Here is a 17,731-nt window from a genome sequence, read left to right on the forward strand (position 1 = left end):
CAGTTTATGTTTGGCAAATACTAACCACCATAAATGGCCAGCTGGGGCTGGGGAATGGTGCATAAGGGCGATCTTTGCACAGGACACCTTCCCACACGTGCTCTGAAACTGCTCCCCTACTGCTCAGCCCTACGCTACAGAAACATACCCGCTCCAAAGCGCTCAGTGGGAGACAGGCTGGATGGGAAATCCCAAATGTAGGGGTCTCGGATAAGATAGCAGAGCATGAAGCCACAGTCTAAGGAGAGCCCTCCAAGGGCAGGTCACGGTGCTCCATCAGATGTCCTTTCAGTTCTGGAAGGGAAACACAAAAAGAAACTTTAGACAGATGTCAAAACAGTGGGGGGGGGGGGGAGGTACCATAGAGCTTAGTCATTAGGGTCTTCCCAATCCTCCTCAGCAGTTCACGTTGAGCATGAGAGGGGACTCCAGCTGATAAAACCGCAGACACAAGAGACCAGCTTGAGTGCATCTGTGAGGCACAAACCTGAGCCTTCAGACAGACAGCCGTAAAAAAGAGAAATACCTCTGCCAGCCTGCTGGTCCCTTTGGCAGTGCTGTTATTGTGCCCCAGTGCTCCAGGACTGCTTTGGGTCTGGGGAGAACATCGGTCTGGGTCCTGCTCCCAGGTTGGTGTGACCCGTAGGACTTGTCACGGAGCACAGATACCTGCGGCAGGATCTGCAGCCTCCGGGACCAGCAGGCGTGTTCATTCTGGTCGTGGAGCACACGAGTAGGCTGAGCAGCCCGGGAGAAGTAGTTGATGCAACAGCTCTCACCGCCTGTTATGGCTAAGGAGCAACCATGAGCAAATTGTGGTTCTTTCAAATAAATTTAAGGCAATTTCCTACCCTCATTCATTCTGTGGCTACTGCTTCTCTGGGACGGGGGGCAATGCAGGCACAGGACTTGGCTCCTCAGCTGGATTAGCAGCTCTCTCTGTTTTGGGGTAAGGGGGGATGTTTACCCACATCAAGGCTACTTGGTACCAACAGCAAATGCCAGTGAAATGCATTGGCACACACAGACATGGGAACCAGACAAGGGCAAGAATGCAGCCAGAGGGGCTGGTGTAAAAATCAAGTTTCCAATCCTAGAGCATTTTGCTGCAGCATTTTCCCTTCCAGAAACAGCTCTGCTGGGACCTCTCCCCCATACCTGGGTTTTAAGAGCTAGCCCAACAGCACAAGTTTCCCATGCTGTCAGCTCATGTTGTTACCATGAAGCTTAAAATATATATATGTATTTTCCCCCATATAGCTTCAGATTTAGCTCCCAAAGACAACTGATGAGGGAGGTGAGGGGTGCTCACAAACTGACCTGGGTGCCCAGCTTCGGGAGGCTGGGCTCCAAATGCTCCTTCCAGAGAAATGCTGAAATTTGGAAGAGGAGCTTCACCACTCAAGCACCTGAAACAGGTACCACAAAGGTGTGCAGCACAAATAGTCCCACGTTCCTCAGCTGAAAAAGTGAACAGCTCTGGGGAAAGCCTGAAAATGTAAAAGTATCCTAACGGTTTCAGACACAGCCGGCAAAAAACTCCAACAATTCAATCAACCCTTCAAAAAAGCCTCCTCGTTTTCAAGCCAAGGTCATTGTTTTGGCTGGCGTGTTAGATCACGACCTCTAAAATCTTGGACAACACCGCAGCAAGGAAATAACACATTTTTTGTGATTCAACCCGAGGATTTGGGGAAAGCATAGCCCACTCCACTCTGAACAGGAATCGGGGGATCGGGGGATGTTTACTGCCAAGAATGAACCTGGAACGAAGAAATGAGTAGGAATGTACAGAAAATGTAGGTCCTGGTTGCAGAAAACTATTTTTGTCGTGGTATTTCAATCTATGTGGATAACAAGTGTTTAATCAGAGTGTTTGAAGAGTCATAGGTCTACTGGGACATGGCTCTGCTAAACAGGGAGCTCCCCGGGCAGCTCAGTTTTGCGGTGCTTAGGGCCCATCCTCACCATCTGGGGGTTCCTCCAGCCCCAAATCCTACCCAGAGGGTCCACCCCCTTCCTGCTGAAGCTCTGTTTGAGGCAATATTTAAACCTAAAGCAGAAACTTCTTGTGAAAGGGCAATCCCAATTCCCCTAAAATCACCACCAAAACTGTCCGGCTTAATTAGGGCCAGTACTTCATGCCATCATGCCTGTTTTTAAAGTGCCTTGCCCAACTTTGGCGCTATATAAACAGCAACAAGCCACAAACACAGCATTCCTGCCCCGCTCCTTTACATCATCTGTTTTAGTGGTTTGGGTTTAAGAAACAGCAGAACGCAATCTGTGTGCTGATCGAGCCTACCGGGCACATAAGACAGAACCCTCCTTGTGCTGGGTATTCAGCTCTTGGTCTTTCCTCAGCAGTGAATCCAACCAGCGGGATCCTCAGCTGGCGTCACTCAGAGCTCGTCTGAGCGCAGCGACACACGGCTTTTTTGCAGCACAGCTCCTGGCCTGGCCTGCACAAGGAGGAGAGGATGTTTGTTCCAGAAAGGTAAGATAGGATCTGGAGAGCTACACCACCAACGCAAGGGTGGGAGGGCGAAGCCAGACTGTTGAGAGAAGACAGACAGTGCATGACAAGCCGGAATTAATATATATATATTTTTAAAAGGAAGAGACTCCACTGACGGGAAATATCTGGACACTGGTGTGCAGTCTGAGACCAGGGTTCCCTTTCTTGGAGTCCACGTGAAGAGCCCTTGAAGTCCTTTGGCTGTGCTCATCCAAAGGGAGCACTAAGCTGAGCTGCTTCCAAACAGATTTTCTGCAAAATGAGCAGCCGGAGTCTCCTCGCCCTGTGCCACCAGAGACCAAGCTACCAAACCTTAACTCATGAGGCAGACACGGTCCCCTTCCAGCCCGTAGCTCCCTGGCCAGAAGTGCTGCTGATGTGTGGGCAAACTCCACCAGCTGAAGATCCTCTGGGTGCCCTCCCCAGCTCCCACACTGCTTTTTGCCAGCTCTCTTCACCCATCAACCTCCAGGACCTCTCCATGCCTCAGTTTCTCCAGCTATAAAGCTGTCAATAAAAAAACTCCCAATTCCCCAGGCTTTTTCTTCAAATTATTATGATTCCTTCCCTTTTACAATGGCAATGAGCGGACACGGCCAAGATTAAAATCACACAGTAAAAATATACAAGAAAAGGCAGTCCTGCTCCAGACAGCACTGAATAGAGACTGTAATCAGTTTGAACTGGGTCTGCTCATGTTTTTTTGCCAAAGCATCAGCACTTTGTAAATAATACTGCAATTCCCTGCTTCACAGGGTTGTTTTAAACCCTTGGTCATTTCAGATCGGGTGTAGAATAGCAGTATGAATATCAGCCTTTCCCACGCGAAGCAGCTTTATACTGCTAAATTGAGGCACATGGGAACAGACTCAAGTATTTTACCTGTAGCTTCCAACCCATTGTGCCACATACAGACAACGCATAATTTCAACCCCCTTGGCTACAGAAGGATGGTGGACGGAAGAGGAGGTTGGTGGCAATGTAGAAATAGCTAATATACAAAGCCAGAGATAAAAAGCTTTATGAAATAAAAAAAAAAAAAAACAATACAGAAAATCCCCTTGCATTCCCAAATCATCAGGAATTGACTGACTTACACTCTTGGCCATTTAAGTATGAAATAAATAAAGAAGATGTTGTTCATTTTGTGTGTGTGCCTAATCCCACGTTCTCAATACAAATGCATTTAACCTTGTCCCTTTAAAAGAGCTCTGGACAATCAGAATCATCTCTACAGAAGACTGCGCCTGCTTTTAAATTAGCTTTTTAAAAAGCAGCCATTCTCTCTTTCCTCTTTTCCAATTCCCATTCACACTCGGCGCAGATAAACACTGCCAGGCCAGAACTAGGAGCCCTCTGAAAGTTTAAATGGAAACCATGCTTCCAAGGACTGCTGCTTTTCCCCCACAGCAAGTGGGCATTTACTGCCTGCTCAACACCATCCGAGGCTCAGAGATTTTGTCCAAGTGTGTCAGAAGCACCTCACGTAACAAAACCAAGGTTTGGACAGAACAGCTCGCAAAATCTCCTCATCAGTCTCTGTGGGACCACTCACAACTCACCTGGGAGATGATTTTATACCTCTGCAATGCTATGGAGTGCACCTCATGACCTCAGAAATGTTTCTACCAGGTGAAGGTCAAATCTCTCCAACCTCCTTTTTGCCTGTCCTGACTTCACTTCCAAGTGTCCAGCCCAGCTCGCAGCCACACAGGGAGTTGTTCCTGGCAGCGACCTCTGTGTCAGGCATGAACTGGGGAACTGGAGCAGGATTTGACCCATAACATTGGTTACTAACCTCCTTATTAATCACCTGTCAGCAGACACGGAAGCACGCTGCGAGCTGCAGTGAAGTACAGCGATGGCAGAGGTTACACAGCCTCTCTCCACATTACGGCTGGGAACAGGAGCACACGGGCCTATGTAACTCCTGCTGGGGAGATGTGGGCTTCTGGCAGGACACGCAGCTGCAGCCAGGTCTGGCCACTGCACACAACCTGCTGCTGTCACCCTCCCGAGGGTACAAGGGGCGTCCTCCCATCACAGTGGCGTGGGACAGACATCCATGGTGATGCTTGAAAGTGATACAGAAAAAGGACTGTGTTTGTGGCCAGAGATGGCACACAGAGGGATCACAACAGAAAAATAATTAGAGAAAAAGGTTTTATCCTGGAAAGACAGGGATTTAACCACCCTTATGAACAGAACAGTGCACTCCAACGATGACATTGCTGTTTGGTTTGTGAGCTGAGGCAGTGCAGCCCCACAGAGAGCGCCCCTGGCTCTAGCAGGGGGCTTTGCGCTCCGCGTGCACGGCTCAGCCCAGGCAGGGACTACTACTCAGTGCCACCCTCGCTGGCAAGACTCCGGTAAGGATGGATCTGCCTCCGGTGGCACGAGCAAGGAGCCAGCAGCCAGGACACCCACGGCTTGATCTGCTGCTGGGGTTGGTCTCTGAGTCTGCCCACGGCAGTGGGTTTGAGCCAGAGCCCCAGACCCACCCAGAGGGAAGAGGGGTACAAGTTTGTAACCCCACTTGGGGAAGTCTGGCTGCTTCTCCACGCTTCCCTGTCCACCAGCCTGGGGACCAACGGTGCCCAAGGGCATGCTGCAAACGCTAACACCTATGCTGTGCTCTGAGAGTTTGGGACGGGGAATGCTACAGGAGTGGTACAGCCACAGCGAGATGGGGTAATGCTGCCCACCCCAACCCCTTCCAGCCCTCCACAGGTTTGGAAAACAAGCGTTATGCATGTGACCTGTTCTGTCCTCACGTACAGCAGCAAGGCAACAGCTCCGGGGTGAGGCATTCGCTCCTGTTAGACCAGCTGGAAGCACTGGAGTGGAAAAAACAGACACGTTATTAATACCCAAGCACTTCTTCGAAGCGCATAAGAATATTCCATGCTGTGGTCTGCAACTGAATTTCCTGAATGCCATCCCAAACAGTTTTTCTACAATCTTAATTCAGCGTTCCTAGTAGGCTGGTTTACATGCCTCAGGCAGAGAGCCCCTCAGGTCGGCCACCAGAGCAGCGCAGGACGAGCCCTCGGTGCCCGCACATCACGCTCGTGGGAGTGGGGCAAAAACTTCTTATGTGACAAAAATGGCTTCTCAAACCAAAACGATTTTCAAACCCAAACTTTTCAGTTATACATTGCTGCCTTTTCAACCAGAAATGAAACTTAGAGTGATTTTTCAGGACAAATTATGGTTTCAAATCAATAATTGTTCTTCAGTGCTAAAAAAAATCGTCTGGCTTTGCCTTCTTCTGAAGCACTGGAAAAATAAACATCCCTGAAAACTTTTAGGGCAAAATTAGTATCTTCCCCTTGCCGTGTTTTCCAGTAAAACACATTTTTAAGAAGGGGAAAAAAGCATCAGCATACTTCAGCGATGCACATTTCCAGTAACGCTTTTCTTTGTAGTTAACCGTGGTAGCCTCGAACTGCAACACAGACGAGCCCAGAATGAAGAGCACTGACATAAGAGGTGCAAGTTGGAAAAGACAGGCTGGATCGTGTATCAGTAAAATTGGTCTAAGTTTTCAGATTGAAACATATATTATAAGGTATGACAGGGAGAAAAAAAAATGCGCCCTATATTTGAGAAAGAGCAGACAATCTCACAAGCAGAAATCCGGCCGTGCGCAAAGCACGGGGCAAGGGCTCCACGTGCGACACAACCTTGTGCAGCTCCAGGCAGGATTTGCAGAAACCCACGTTGTGGAGAATGTTATTTTTAAGGATTGCAGGGTAAAACACGGGTGACCTGTTGGGTACGATGAGCGGGGGGCGTTGGGAGACCTGGGTTTCGTGGCTGGCGGCACTGCAGGCTCCGGGTGAGCCCAGCCAAGCGTGCTCGCTATCTCCGAATCTCACTTTCTGCAGCAGTAAAACAGGGCTGTTTCTCAAGAGCATTAAGAGGCTAAATTCATAAATATTTGAAATTTGCTTTGAGATCTCCGAGGGACAGGAATTCAGCCTGCCAAACAACTGCAGCGTGCCGCACCTTCGAGGCATGGTGAATGTTAGCCAATTAACTGCAGATTATTATGTTTAGAGGAATTAAAATAAACTCCTGGATTCCTAGTCGGTGTAGCTGGGAGGGGTGCAGCGCGCAAATAGCATTCCTGGGTGCATCAGCAAGGGGGGCTCCCGGCGCAGAGAAGGCACTGGCACCACTCAACAGCTGCTCATCGCCTTCCTGCACCCGCAGGGGCTGCTGGCGAGGGCTGGGGGGCATTTGCCTTGGAGCTGACCCTCTTTAGAGGCTCCCATTCCTCTTTACCCCCAGCATTTCCCTCCAACGGTTTGCATTTGGAGGTGGGAGGGGAGCACAGCAAGTGACACAACTGGTTAAAAACGACACTGCCCGCAAATATTGGCTTTCCAGCCTGCCACCGAGCAGCTCGGTGCCCAGGCGTAATCGGAGCAGTGGTCAGTTTGCGAAGGACTGGATATATCTGCGACTCCGGGAGCGGGAATCAGAGCCATGCAGATAAGGCTGTCATCAGAGATAACAGCAGTCAACAACCCTCGGCGTCATTATCTCCGCAGAGGGAAAAAGCAGGCAGCTCCCCTTAATATACAAAGCGCGGCAGTTATATATGTCTCCTTTACAATGATAGATGGTAAGGGATAAAGGGGAAATCTAACAGAAAGCCTTCAAAAGCCAGCCTGCTTCACATCCTCCCGCTCCCAAATTGCGAATATGTGTTCATAGCAGCAGCAAACGGCCGCGCTCCGGCTGGGCGCACGCTCTCGCAGCGAGGTAGCGTCGGCAAAACAATTTCGCTGACACGAATCTAAGTGAGGTCTTTTTTTTTCTCTCCTTTGGTTAATGGGATTTCTTAAGATGGAATAATGAAGCGGTGACTGTCACAGCCGCCTAACTGGAAGGCAAACAAATTGGCTGGATCAGGCCTTTTTAATTTGAAAAAATAAATAGAATAAACGCGAATTTATTTGCAATGGTTTGATTGCTCTCGGAAACCATGACACCGCTAAGCCCCTTTTTACCTTACAAACTCCAGGAGCGGAGTGCTCAGCGCGGAGCCGCCCCGGGGTTTCGCAGGCTGCATCCTCCCCGCCGCGAGCACGGACAAAACCCAACGCTTCCCCCCCGCCACGGGCTGCTGCTCCCGGACAGGGACCCCCACGTCGGCACCAGAACGCCAGCACCGAGGCGACCCCATGTAATTGCCCTTCCCGAGCACCCAGGCCAGTCGCCAAGCCCCAGGCGAGCCGACCCCTGAAGAAACACCTTAATCAAAGCCCTGCGGGGAGCAGGGCAAGTACGCGAGGGGAGACGGAGGGAGAAGAAAAGTGGTAAAATGCTAACTAAAATGTCTGGGGCTGCTTTCTTTCTGTGCGTTTCTGAAGTGCGAAGAAGCACACAGAAGGGCATTTAATTAAATCAAAGGGTAAAGGAGGGGGTTGCCGTGCAGCTCGCTATTATGTTACAGTTCACTAAAATGAAAACTTATTTTTAAACCTCTGGTATTAATTTGAGATTATTCAGATACTTAATTAAAAGTGCAGCATGTGTTAAATATTATTTCAACAAAGATTATCATCAAAACCCTATGTAATAAGATCCTTCAATGCTTAGAGCGATATTTTATGCAAATTTTCTATGCCACCAAATGAAGGTCTCTTCAATTTTTTTTTTCCCTTCTTCATTTGCTGAAGCAAAATGTTCCAGACAGGAGAAAAAGTTTCTAGAATAACACGGGTACTGCAGATAACGCAGCGCAACAAATAGCACTCAGCGTGGTCACGTTTCTGCGCTCGGCTCCCTCGCTGATACCACTTGGCAATAAACGAGCAGATCAAACGGGCTCCATCAGGGCTGAAGGGCCGGGGTTTGTGCACGCTGAGCTCACCGGAGGTGTCAGCCAGGAGCGCATTTGCCCTGGCAAAACCCCGCTGGAGTAAGAAAGGCAGGATTTCGCCCTTTGCGGTTCGGGAATGAACCAACTGTTTATACCTGGATCGTATAAGATAACGAGGTTTTCAGGGCAAAGAATACGTTTTCCTGTGTGGGATTTCTCCCGTGGCCTTTACTCCCATGAACGGAGACAGTGAGGTTGATGGGAATGACTCCGGTAAGACCAAGGCTCAGCACTAAGTTTTCAGTGTTGCTTGCACGGCTAGATCTTTTTTAAAAATAAATAAAAATTACTTGCTCAAAGGGACAATATTTTGCCCCAAAGCAAGCAAATAAAAACCAGAACAAGCATCATATACTTACATGGACTTCCCTCTTCTGCAGTCCTGCCACCAGCAAACTTCTTTTATTGACTGGGGCCAGCACTGTGCTCACTCACTAACGAACACCGGACTGTGCCTGAGTGAAGGCTTCATTGTTTAAAGCAAACGTGTTAGTTATGAGGAATTGCTTGTACTGTTTTTCACGTATAAAACATTGTTACTTCACAATACAGAAGAACTTCGAAAAGAATCACGCTCGCTACTCAGCACGTATGCAATACATTGATTTTTTAAATACCAGGAAGGGCTTCCATGTATTAGAAGCTGCTGTCAAAATATAGGAACAGCAGCCACTTTCAGTATGAGGAATAGTTCAAGCCATCATCAAAAAATAGCTCAAAAAAGCTTCCAGAGCACTGCAGATCAGAACTAATGCTCTCAGTGCATTAAGGAATATGCCTGCATCTAACCCCCCAGCGACACATGCACACAGGCTCTCTGTGGGTTCCTCACTCTGAATTCACGGCTGCCACGCAGCGCAAGAGCCCCGATGAAATAAGGCGCACGTTCTGCTGAGATGGTGAGCTCTGAAAACAATATAGCCATGGAAAACGATGAGACCACGTTATAGGAACTGTCACTCGGTCTCGGGTGGTGGTCAGAAGTAAGCCGCACCAGCAACTCGGAGAAGAACTAATACGAAGCGTAATTAAAAAATATCAAAGTCAACAAATCAGAGCAGCAGAACGCCAGCCATGGCATCAAGCTGAGAGCCAGGAGGGGATTCCTGTGTCGGATAAGGATTATTAGTGTGACTGTCCTCGCAATGAACTGCAGAAAAGGTGCAATAAAGTGCATTTAAACAGCAAACCATGGAAGTGAGGAGCAGCACCCATTTGTAACCATCTGCTCCGTGCTCTCTGCTGCTCACCCCGCAGTGCCTGCACAGCCCCGGTGAGAGCAGAGACACTGCGGGGCGAGCTGCTCACCTTCACGCTGGCCCCTAAAGCCCGGAGCCAGGCACTGACGGTACCAAAATTGGAGCAACGAGCACACATGGGATATAAAAGGGGTGGGGTGGGGTTGTTTTGTGCATGCATTTCTGTTGGTTTTTTTTTTTTTCTTTTTGAAGGATTGAATAAGCAGGCAAAGAGGAAAAAAAGTAATAATCATTAGCTTTTAATACTAGCTGCTACTATTAATATTTAATATTAGCTTTTAATAATAGCTGCATGTACTGAAAATGGGAGAATACTTAGTGCTGAAATAACCCATAGAATCAATCGTGTAATTTCAGCTATATCGTTGTTTCAAGATCTAGGCACAACATGATATATCATCTTCGTTTTCACACGTACCTACACAAATAAAAAGCCGCTTCTCCAGGAACCTACAAACACGACGCGCACCTTGACTTGGCCGTTCTTCAGCGCAACCTCGGAATCGTTTCTAGATTATTATTGCAATTATTTCTAGATCGTTATTATCGCTTCTTACTTCGGGGGAAGGCAACGAGGCTCCCCCCAACCAAAAGCCCCCCCCCCGCACGACGGGACCCCCTCCGCAGCCCCGCACGGAGGCGGCCGGGGGCCCCGGCGCCGGGCGAGCGGCAGCGGCAGGAGGTTGCTGCCCTCTATCGGCCCCCAAAGCCCAGCTCCGGCAAGTTTGGGAGAGCCAAGCCCTGCCTCTGCGCCTCGTCTCCGCTCTTCGATAATTAATGACTTCTTGGACCGCCAAATCCCCCAAGGAACGGCTGATACTTCTTCTTATGCCGCTTGCAACCCTCTGACAACACAGCCCAAAGGACAATACAAATATACAGCTTGATGAAGCTGTTAAACAAATACGAAATGCCTGTGTTTTGGCCCACCAGTCTAAACAATGTGATAATGGCAATAATAGCTCTATTCACAGCATAGCTTTCCCAGTACAGCTCTTGTAAACTTTCACTATCTGAACTGTTAAACAAAACTCGGGCTTTATCAAGGGCCCTTTGTGCTTTATCTCGCTGCTTTATGGGCTACAAAATGATCCCCAAAGCGATCGAGACAACCCAGGAAAAAAAAAAAAAGCAGCACGAGATTCCCACAAAAGCAGCTGACCAGATATTGAAAAAAAAATTAAATAAGATAGATGGGACTTGCAACGATCAAAGCAGTGAGGAGGAAAAAGATGAGAAGAAAAGACACCAAATCCAGAGGCAGAAGGACCACGAGGGCATCCCTTGCACCAGGGCCGAAGCCGCACGCTTGCTCCATCCCTTGGGGCGGCCGAGGCACGAGCGTGCCGGGACGGGCGCTCACCTTCAAGGAGCACGAGCGTTCCTCTCGATCCTGTCCTCGCTTCCACTGGCTATGAAAATCTGGAGAAACGCCACAAAATTAAGTTAAACCAGTGTGAGTTTGGAATCAGATTTCCAAATATAGGCATTTTAAAGGGTGAACAGTTGTTCCTCCTAATAACATAAAATGTTGGGGTCAGTCCTGTTTCCACTGAAGTCTATGTCAAGTCCTCATAAATACACATCTACAGATTGGTGTCTAAATAGAAAGAGAATTACATACATGTGTGTGTATATACAGACTGCATTAAAAATAATAAATATGCACGCTCTCCCTGCACAAACATGCACGTTGGGGTAAGCACTGAAGCATATAAGAAAAAATATATATATTTTTAAGGCATTTAAACTCGCTGATGAGATCATGACTTCCAGCCACTGTACACTACGGAGGAGAAGTACAGATTATAATTTAAAGCACCTAAAATTGGACTGACTTTTTCAGAAAAGAAGCCAGAAATCAGCTCCCAGATGTCAATGGACACTGGCTCTCAGGTAACAGCTGAGAAAAAAAATACAAACCAAGCCGTGTTTCTGGTCCTAATCAGTTCGTCCGTGTGTTTCTGGCAGGGGCCACATAACACCACAGTCTCAGAGCAGATTAATGCTTCGAGATGAACTCTGAGGCTGCTCAGTGCTGAATAGCCATCCTCTATCTGACACTATTTTTAATAAAAACAAACCAAGTTAATTCCTTCCTGAAGGTCTTTCAGCCTTACCTGCACCCATCTGTTGGTTCATAAGAGCTCCAGGAGTGAAGGCTGCTCTTAATTTCTGCGGCTGGTGTGAGGCAGAGGACAGGGCTGGCTCCAAAGCAAGCTACGCTGAGCACGGAGCACGATGAGAGCTGAGCAGTCAGTCACTCTCGGTGCCATACTTTGCAAACTTTATTCCATCTTTTTACTCTGTTGCTTTTAGAGACAGATCAGCTCTTACAGATAGCAAGCAGGGATGTGAGGCTTGCCGAAACGACCCGGTGAAATGTATTTTAAGTCACATTAGTAAAGATCTCCGTCACAAGAAGGTCAGCACATGCAGCAGAAAGATGCTACGTGAGCAGCTACCGGCTCCTGCATTTTATCTTTATAAACAAATGCATCCCTACTGTGTCCGTTTGCCTGTATGGAGCTCATTAACGGCTGGGTCACACTCAAAATGTGGTATTTATGGCATATGCAGGGAAATTATTTTTCAGATGCTCTCTGGTCCTACTCCTCTGCAGAGGCTCCGAGCCACCCACATAGCCTCCACCCACCGTGGTCTGGGTGCACAGTACCTATCAATCTGTGTTTTTAAACTGCCCCCATATAGAAGAGGTTTTACATTAATAACTGCTGTCGGCCTTCACCGATCTTAAAGGGATACTTGCAACATGTTTGAAATGCATTTGTCCTTTTTTTCTCTGAAACAAAGCGAGGAAGAGACACACCTCCTTTAAGAAAAAAGAAAACCAAAAACACATCCCAAACTGCAGCACAGGGGTTGTTAACTGGCTGCGCAGCTCCACACCAGCTATCCGAACCTGCTCTCCCAAACACGTCGCGTCCCACCATGCCTGTTAATTACACCAAACCCTCCCTCCATCATTTGAAACCCTGATTATCCCAAATTCTCCACCACTCCCCATTATGCTCAGATAATTGAGGTTGCACGGAGCACACACTCGCAGCCAGTTAGAAGAGCAAGCATTATCTTTCAGCTGATACAACTATCAATAGCAAGTGTACAGCATATACTACAAAGGCTTTATTGTGCATATGTAGGGAGATAGAGATGAGATACGGTTCCAGGAGGCAGTTTGTCTAGTGGTTACAGTACAGAGTTGGGTGTCATGAGACCGGAGTTTTAATTACTACCTCTGCTACCGACTCCGTTACTCAGATAAACCGCTCGCTGTCTCCACATGCCAGCATCCCGCCCTGCGAAAAAGGGCACAGTGAGAATTACCCACCTTTGTCAAGTACTTAGATATCCTTAGATAAACAGCTTTTCATGCTTAGCTGCTGAGTGTTACTGTCCATTTAATTGCATTTTTTAAAACTCTTCAGAAAGGACTGAAAAAAAAATAGCTGAAAACATTTGAGAGCCAGAGCTTCGGTTGGTGGAAGCTGGCACGGAGTTTGGCAGAGCTGTGCTGATGTAAATCCAGTCCGACCTGGCCCTTTAAACAGAGTTTGCTGAGCATGACGTGACGAGAGCGAACAAGCTGTACTATGCGAGGTACAAAGCACCCAATGCAGACTCATAGCTATTGCTGCAAAACGTTTACGGCCTCAGCACAAACCGGTACCAGCACTCGGTACTGAACAAGAATAATACGGCTTTCACAAAAGCAATAACCTGCTTGTGCTCAGCATTCTCCGACCAGAATCATCTTGCTCTGGGTCCCCAAACTTTCCCCACACGAGCACTGGTGTTAACACGCGTCCTCCCGCGGGTGAAGCCAGCCGGCGCCCGGCACGCTGCGTGCCGCTGTCGGGAAGGGTGCCAGGCTCCAAGAGCACATCTTAAAAATCACTGGGGGACCATTAACGTCTGCGCCACGTGAAAACGCACAAAGATAATAGAAAATAAAGGTCTTTGGATAATGATAAGCCTGCTGATTGCAGGTGAGTGGCTACAGGAGCTCTCCTTACAAAGCTGTAACTGCGAGAACAGTACGCCCGGACATGGTGCAGACAGGCTTGTAATCACCAGCCACTGAATGCCTTCGGAGCACCTGATGCTCTACTATCTTTCTGCTTTGTCTTACAAGCATCTGAAATTCTGTTTTAAGGCTTTTCCATGCAGTGATTCCTGTAAATCGCCCTTCTCGGCTGGAGAGCTGAGGTGAGGGGGAAAAAATCCCGCACTCACTTAAAGCCTTTTATTTCTCTTGTAACATGGACATCTTGGAGAGCAGATTAGCCAAAGGAGAAAAAATAAAAAGCAAACGGTATTACTGGTGACCTAATCCTTCCTCTCAGAAAAAGAAAAGGGAAAGAAAGCCTCTTGTGATCTCCAAGGAGGAACTTGCCTTGTAAACTAGTCTCCTGTTTGAAACGGAAACAAGAATGTGAATCCTGATACAGAGAGGCTACCAAACGCAGGGAACAGCTTAACAGACCCGAGATTTTCCTTTCAGCATGACACAGGGTATTACACAGGACCTGTCTCGGTTAGAAAAACGTGCGGTGAAAACTTAACAGGTTATAAGATCTTATAAGATTCTTTGGCCACAGAGAAATCCAAATGTGGTTATTTTTATACAGTAGACAGGAGCGTAATCTGTGTCCAAGTTTATAAACTGTGTGCTTGTAGTTCATTAAAAGGATTCTGTTACCGGTTCCTTTCTCACAGGTTATTGTATCCAACCCCCGCGACGTGCATTTACAGCCCTCTCAAACCTGCCCCTCTATAAAACCAGGAATGCTGCCCCTGCCCCCCTCCCCTAAGGGAATGGGGGCAATCAGCATTAGGTTAACTAAATATTTGAAGAAGGGAGCCATTTTTACTAGCAAACACTATTTGGAATAAAAGCTTGCACTTCCTAAAGTGCTTAGATAAAAGAGGACGAAGTAAGGCACATTGGCTGGCACCGTCCTCCTCTGACAGGTAAGAACCCCGAGGTTTGGGGTTAGTCCACAGCAAAATGAGGAGCCACCACCCAAACCTCCTCCTTTCAACTCCTCTCAACCCCTATGCGACCCCTCGAGCCCCCTTGGCTGTACAGGGCAGACAATCGGCCCATTGAGCCCCGGCTTCACCCAGCTAAATCGCTCCCAATGGCTAATTTACCAGATAAATTTAACCTCCCTTCCTGCATTCAGATACCCACGACCAGGCTGCGGCTCCCTCCATTTCTCATAGCTCAGAAATATTCTGAGGATTGAGCTTTTTTGCAGGCTCCTTCAACTTCTCACTCGGCACCCCTGGGACATCACTTCGGCTCCCCGGAGAGGTGATCCGAGCACTGCCAGCCCTGCCACATGGCCAAAACCATCACAGCTTCCAGCAACACCCACGTCTTTACGTGCTTTTTCACCCTCGGGTGTACCAACACCAGTGAAAACCTGACCCGTGCGGAATGTAAGCAAACAGAATGTCATCATGGCTATGGCTAATTCATTTTTTAAATTCCAGATAATGTCTTTAGACCTGACTTTTTTTTTTTTTTGGCATCATGCCCCAGCTCCTCTCCAAGTATCCGATGTCCACGGCTTCCTACAACATGGTGGCAGATGCCATTCTGATAGGGAAACAGAAATTCCTTCCTGACCCAGAGGATTGCGTCATGCCTCTGAAATGCGAGACCAAATCCAGTCCAGCTACCTGTCCATCTCCAGACTGCCTATCAATTAGCATTAGACACTAATTTGATTAAATCAGTATGTTGAAATTTTATTTGGTTCCACCTAAGGAGTATAATTCCCCCTGCGTGGTCTCTGTAACCCACTAATTTTCCAATGGAATGGGAAACACAGGTTGGGATTTGGAGGCTGTTTCTTCGACTTGTTAACATGTGAGCTCAAAACCGCAGTAAAAAATAAATCCATGCAACTTCGTAGAATGAGACTTGCCAGTTTAAGAGAAAACGGCTTTTTACAGAATAACCCAGATGGAAAAAAATGTATACATTTAACTCTGAAACCTGAAGTGTTCTTTGAGGGAAAACGAATACGTTTTAGCCTTAAAGGGATCACAGACTGCAATTATATAATTCTTGTCAACTGATGTTAAAGATAGGCTGGAAAGAATGTATGCTGAGGCCCTGCAATAAAACGAGCTCCTTTACTCCTTTCAAATGTTTGCAAGCCTTGGAGGTTATCCAAAGGTCGAATACAGGAAAAGTCTTGGTGAACAGAAAACACAATCATGAGCTTTTTTAATATGGGCTCTTTTTGTAATAAAATAAAATTATTGTAAGGGAAGGGAGGGCGGGCTCTGTCTCCTCAGATCTAGGGCCAGGGGGGCTGAGTTTTAATCAGAGGCTGCTGTTCTCCCCTCCCCGCTCCTCCCCAGCCTGTCACTGCACCAGAGTGAAGGCAGCGGAGCTGCGCTGGGCGCTGGGTGTGCTGCAGGGGTACCGAAACCCCTCGGCCTCGCTGAGATACAAGGGCATGCTTCTGAGAAGGAGGCAGAAAGATCTCCATCGCCAGAGGCAGCCCGGAGTGGCTGCAGCTCCCTGCTGCCTTCGTGTTGTACCAGGGTCTGCTCCAGCAGACCTGTTCCATGCACGGAGCAGCTCCATACACTGTAGCAGTTACCGACGTGCTGCCACTCACGGCCCGCACCAGATAAGTGCTTGTTTCCCCACAGACACCCCACTGGGAGCATTAAACTGCGGTGAGGTTCGTGGGGAGCATCACGGCCAGCTGCAGCCACACAGGAGTTCAGAGGCGGGTTGTCAATACTCACGTGGACTTGGGAGAAGAATCCAGGGCTGCAAACTCTACTCTTACCAGAAGTGCTACAGCTCCTCTCACGAGGATGTGTGGTCACGGAGCTGTTTTCTCCTTCACCCGGAGTACGTGATGGCATTGCCCAGACAGCCCACCTGCAGCGCAGCAGCAAACCACAGGCAGGCACTCGCACTATCGCACGTGTTTGGCTCAGAAATTTCCTATCCAATTTGCCTCCATCTCCTCTGGCAGCTAAACAGTCTGGAGCTGCAAAGCAGGAAGTATCAGGAAGGAATTCGTGAAGCAGCCACTTACTGAAGGCATCAGGTGCTCCCGAGCTGTGATCATCCTTCATAGGAAAATCCGGGAGATGTACACCAAGACTTTTGTTTTAATCCCATACTCTGTAACACCTTATCACCATTCACTCCCTATGGTGAACAACTCATCATCCAAACTTACCTATACCTCAGAAACTGAGAAAATCTTAAAATAATGTCTTTTCCTCTCAGAAATGAGAAGTCTGTTTTAACGACCAACCTGCACTGCCTGGGGAGCACGTCATTCACGCTGACACTCCAACACCATGCTGATGATTTTGTTTCCAATTTCTTGACTTTCTTGTGGACTTCGTCTCACATTTCACCATTATCAGTCTGGTGGAGAGGCCTTTCCCATTACTTTCACCAGATAAGTAACCAAAATTAGAAAAAAAAGATCATACTTACCAGTGCCACCTAGACGAGAAACAGTTCAGAGCTGGAGCAAGCTGGCGAGACTGCTAGCAAATACACCTGATCTGTTTGGATGTGAAACTAACTCACATTAGTAGTGTTCCCACGGACCATCTCTTGGCCTATGGGGCATGAAAATTCAATCCCACATTTAGAATATTTCTTTTTTCTTTTTTAAAATCATTTCATGGCAGCAACACATCTTCCATCATGAACAGCTATTTGCTCTCCATCATCACTGAGGAATTAGTAGGGAGCTGTTATTTCACAAAGCCAAGAGACAAGGGTCTTCAAATATGGCATATCTTTATTTTTTAATAGTATGGGCACTCACAAAAAAGACATAATGGACAGCCCTACTGCATTCCTGGCGTGACCATAGCACTCAGTATCAGGGTACCAGCCCCCCTATGGGTACGACCCACAATGCCACCTCTCCGCCATCTCATATCATCTCTCCCTCTTTTACCCAGTCCTCCTCCTCCGGTTGAATGGTGTTCCTCTGCTTTAGCCACACGCTCCTCTTCTTCTCTTTGAGCTGA

At 47.9% G+C, this 17,731-nt stretch overlaps 1 protein-coding gene across 1 annotated transcript in view; it reads right to left on the reverse strand.

Moving 5' to 3' along the window:
* The window catches only part of LOC310880091 (uncharacterized protein), a 155,981-nt gene that overhangs the window by 105,548 nt on the left and 32,702 nt on the right, over positions 1 to 17,731 (reverse strand). Inside the window, exons 9-10 of the mRNA XM_083795398.1 lie at positions 527 to 17,727; positions 149 to 294 (exon numbers count right to left, since the gene is read on the reverse strand). Of these exons, the coding sequence (XP_083651524.1) occupies positions 17,635 to 17,727 (93 nt within the window). The 3' untranslated portion in view covers positions 149 to 294; positions 527 to 17,634. The remainder of the gene's footprint in view (positions 1 to 148; positions 295 to 526; positions 17,728 to 17,731) is intronic.

The sequence above is a fragment of the Anser anser genome (assembly GCF_964211835.1).
Source record: "Anser anser genome assembly, chromosome: 12".
In the NCBI taxonomy this organism is placed as follows: Eukaryota; Metazoa; Chordata; class Aves; order Anseriformes; family Anatidae; genus Anser; species Anser anser.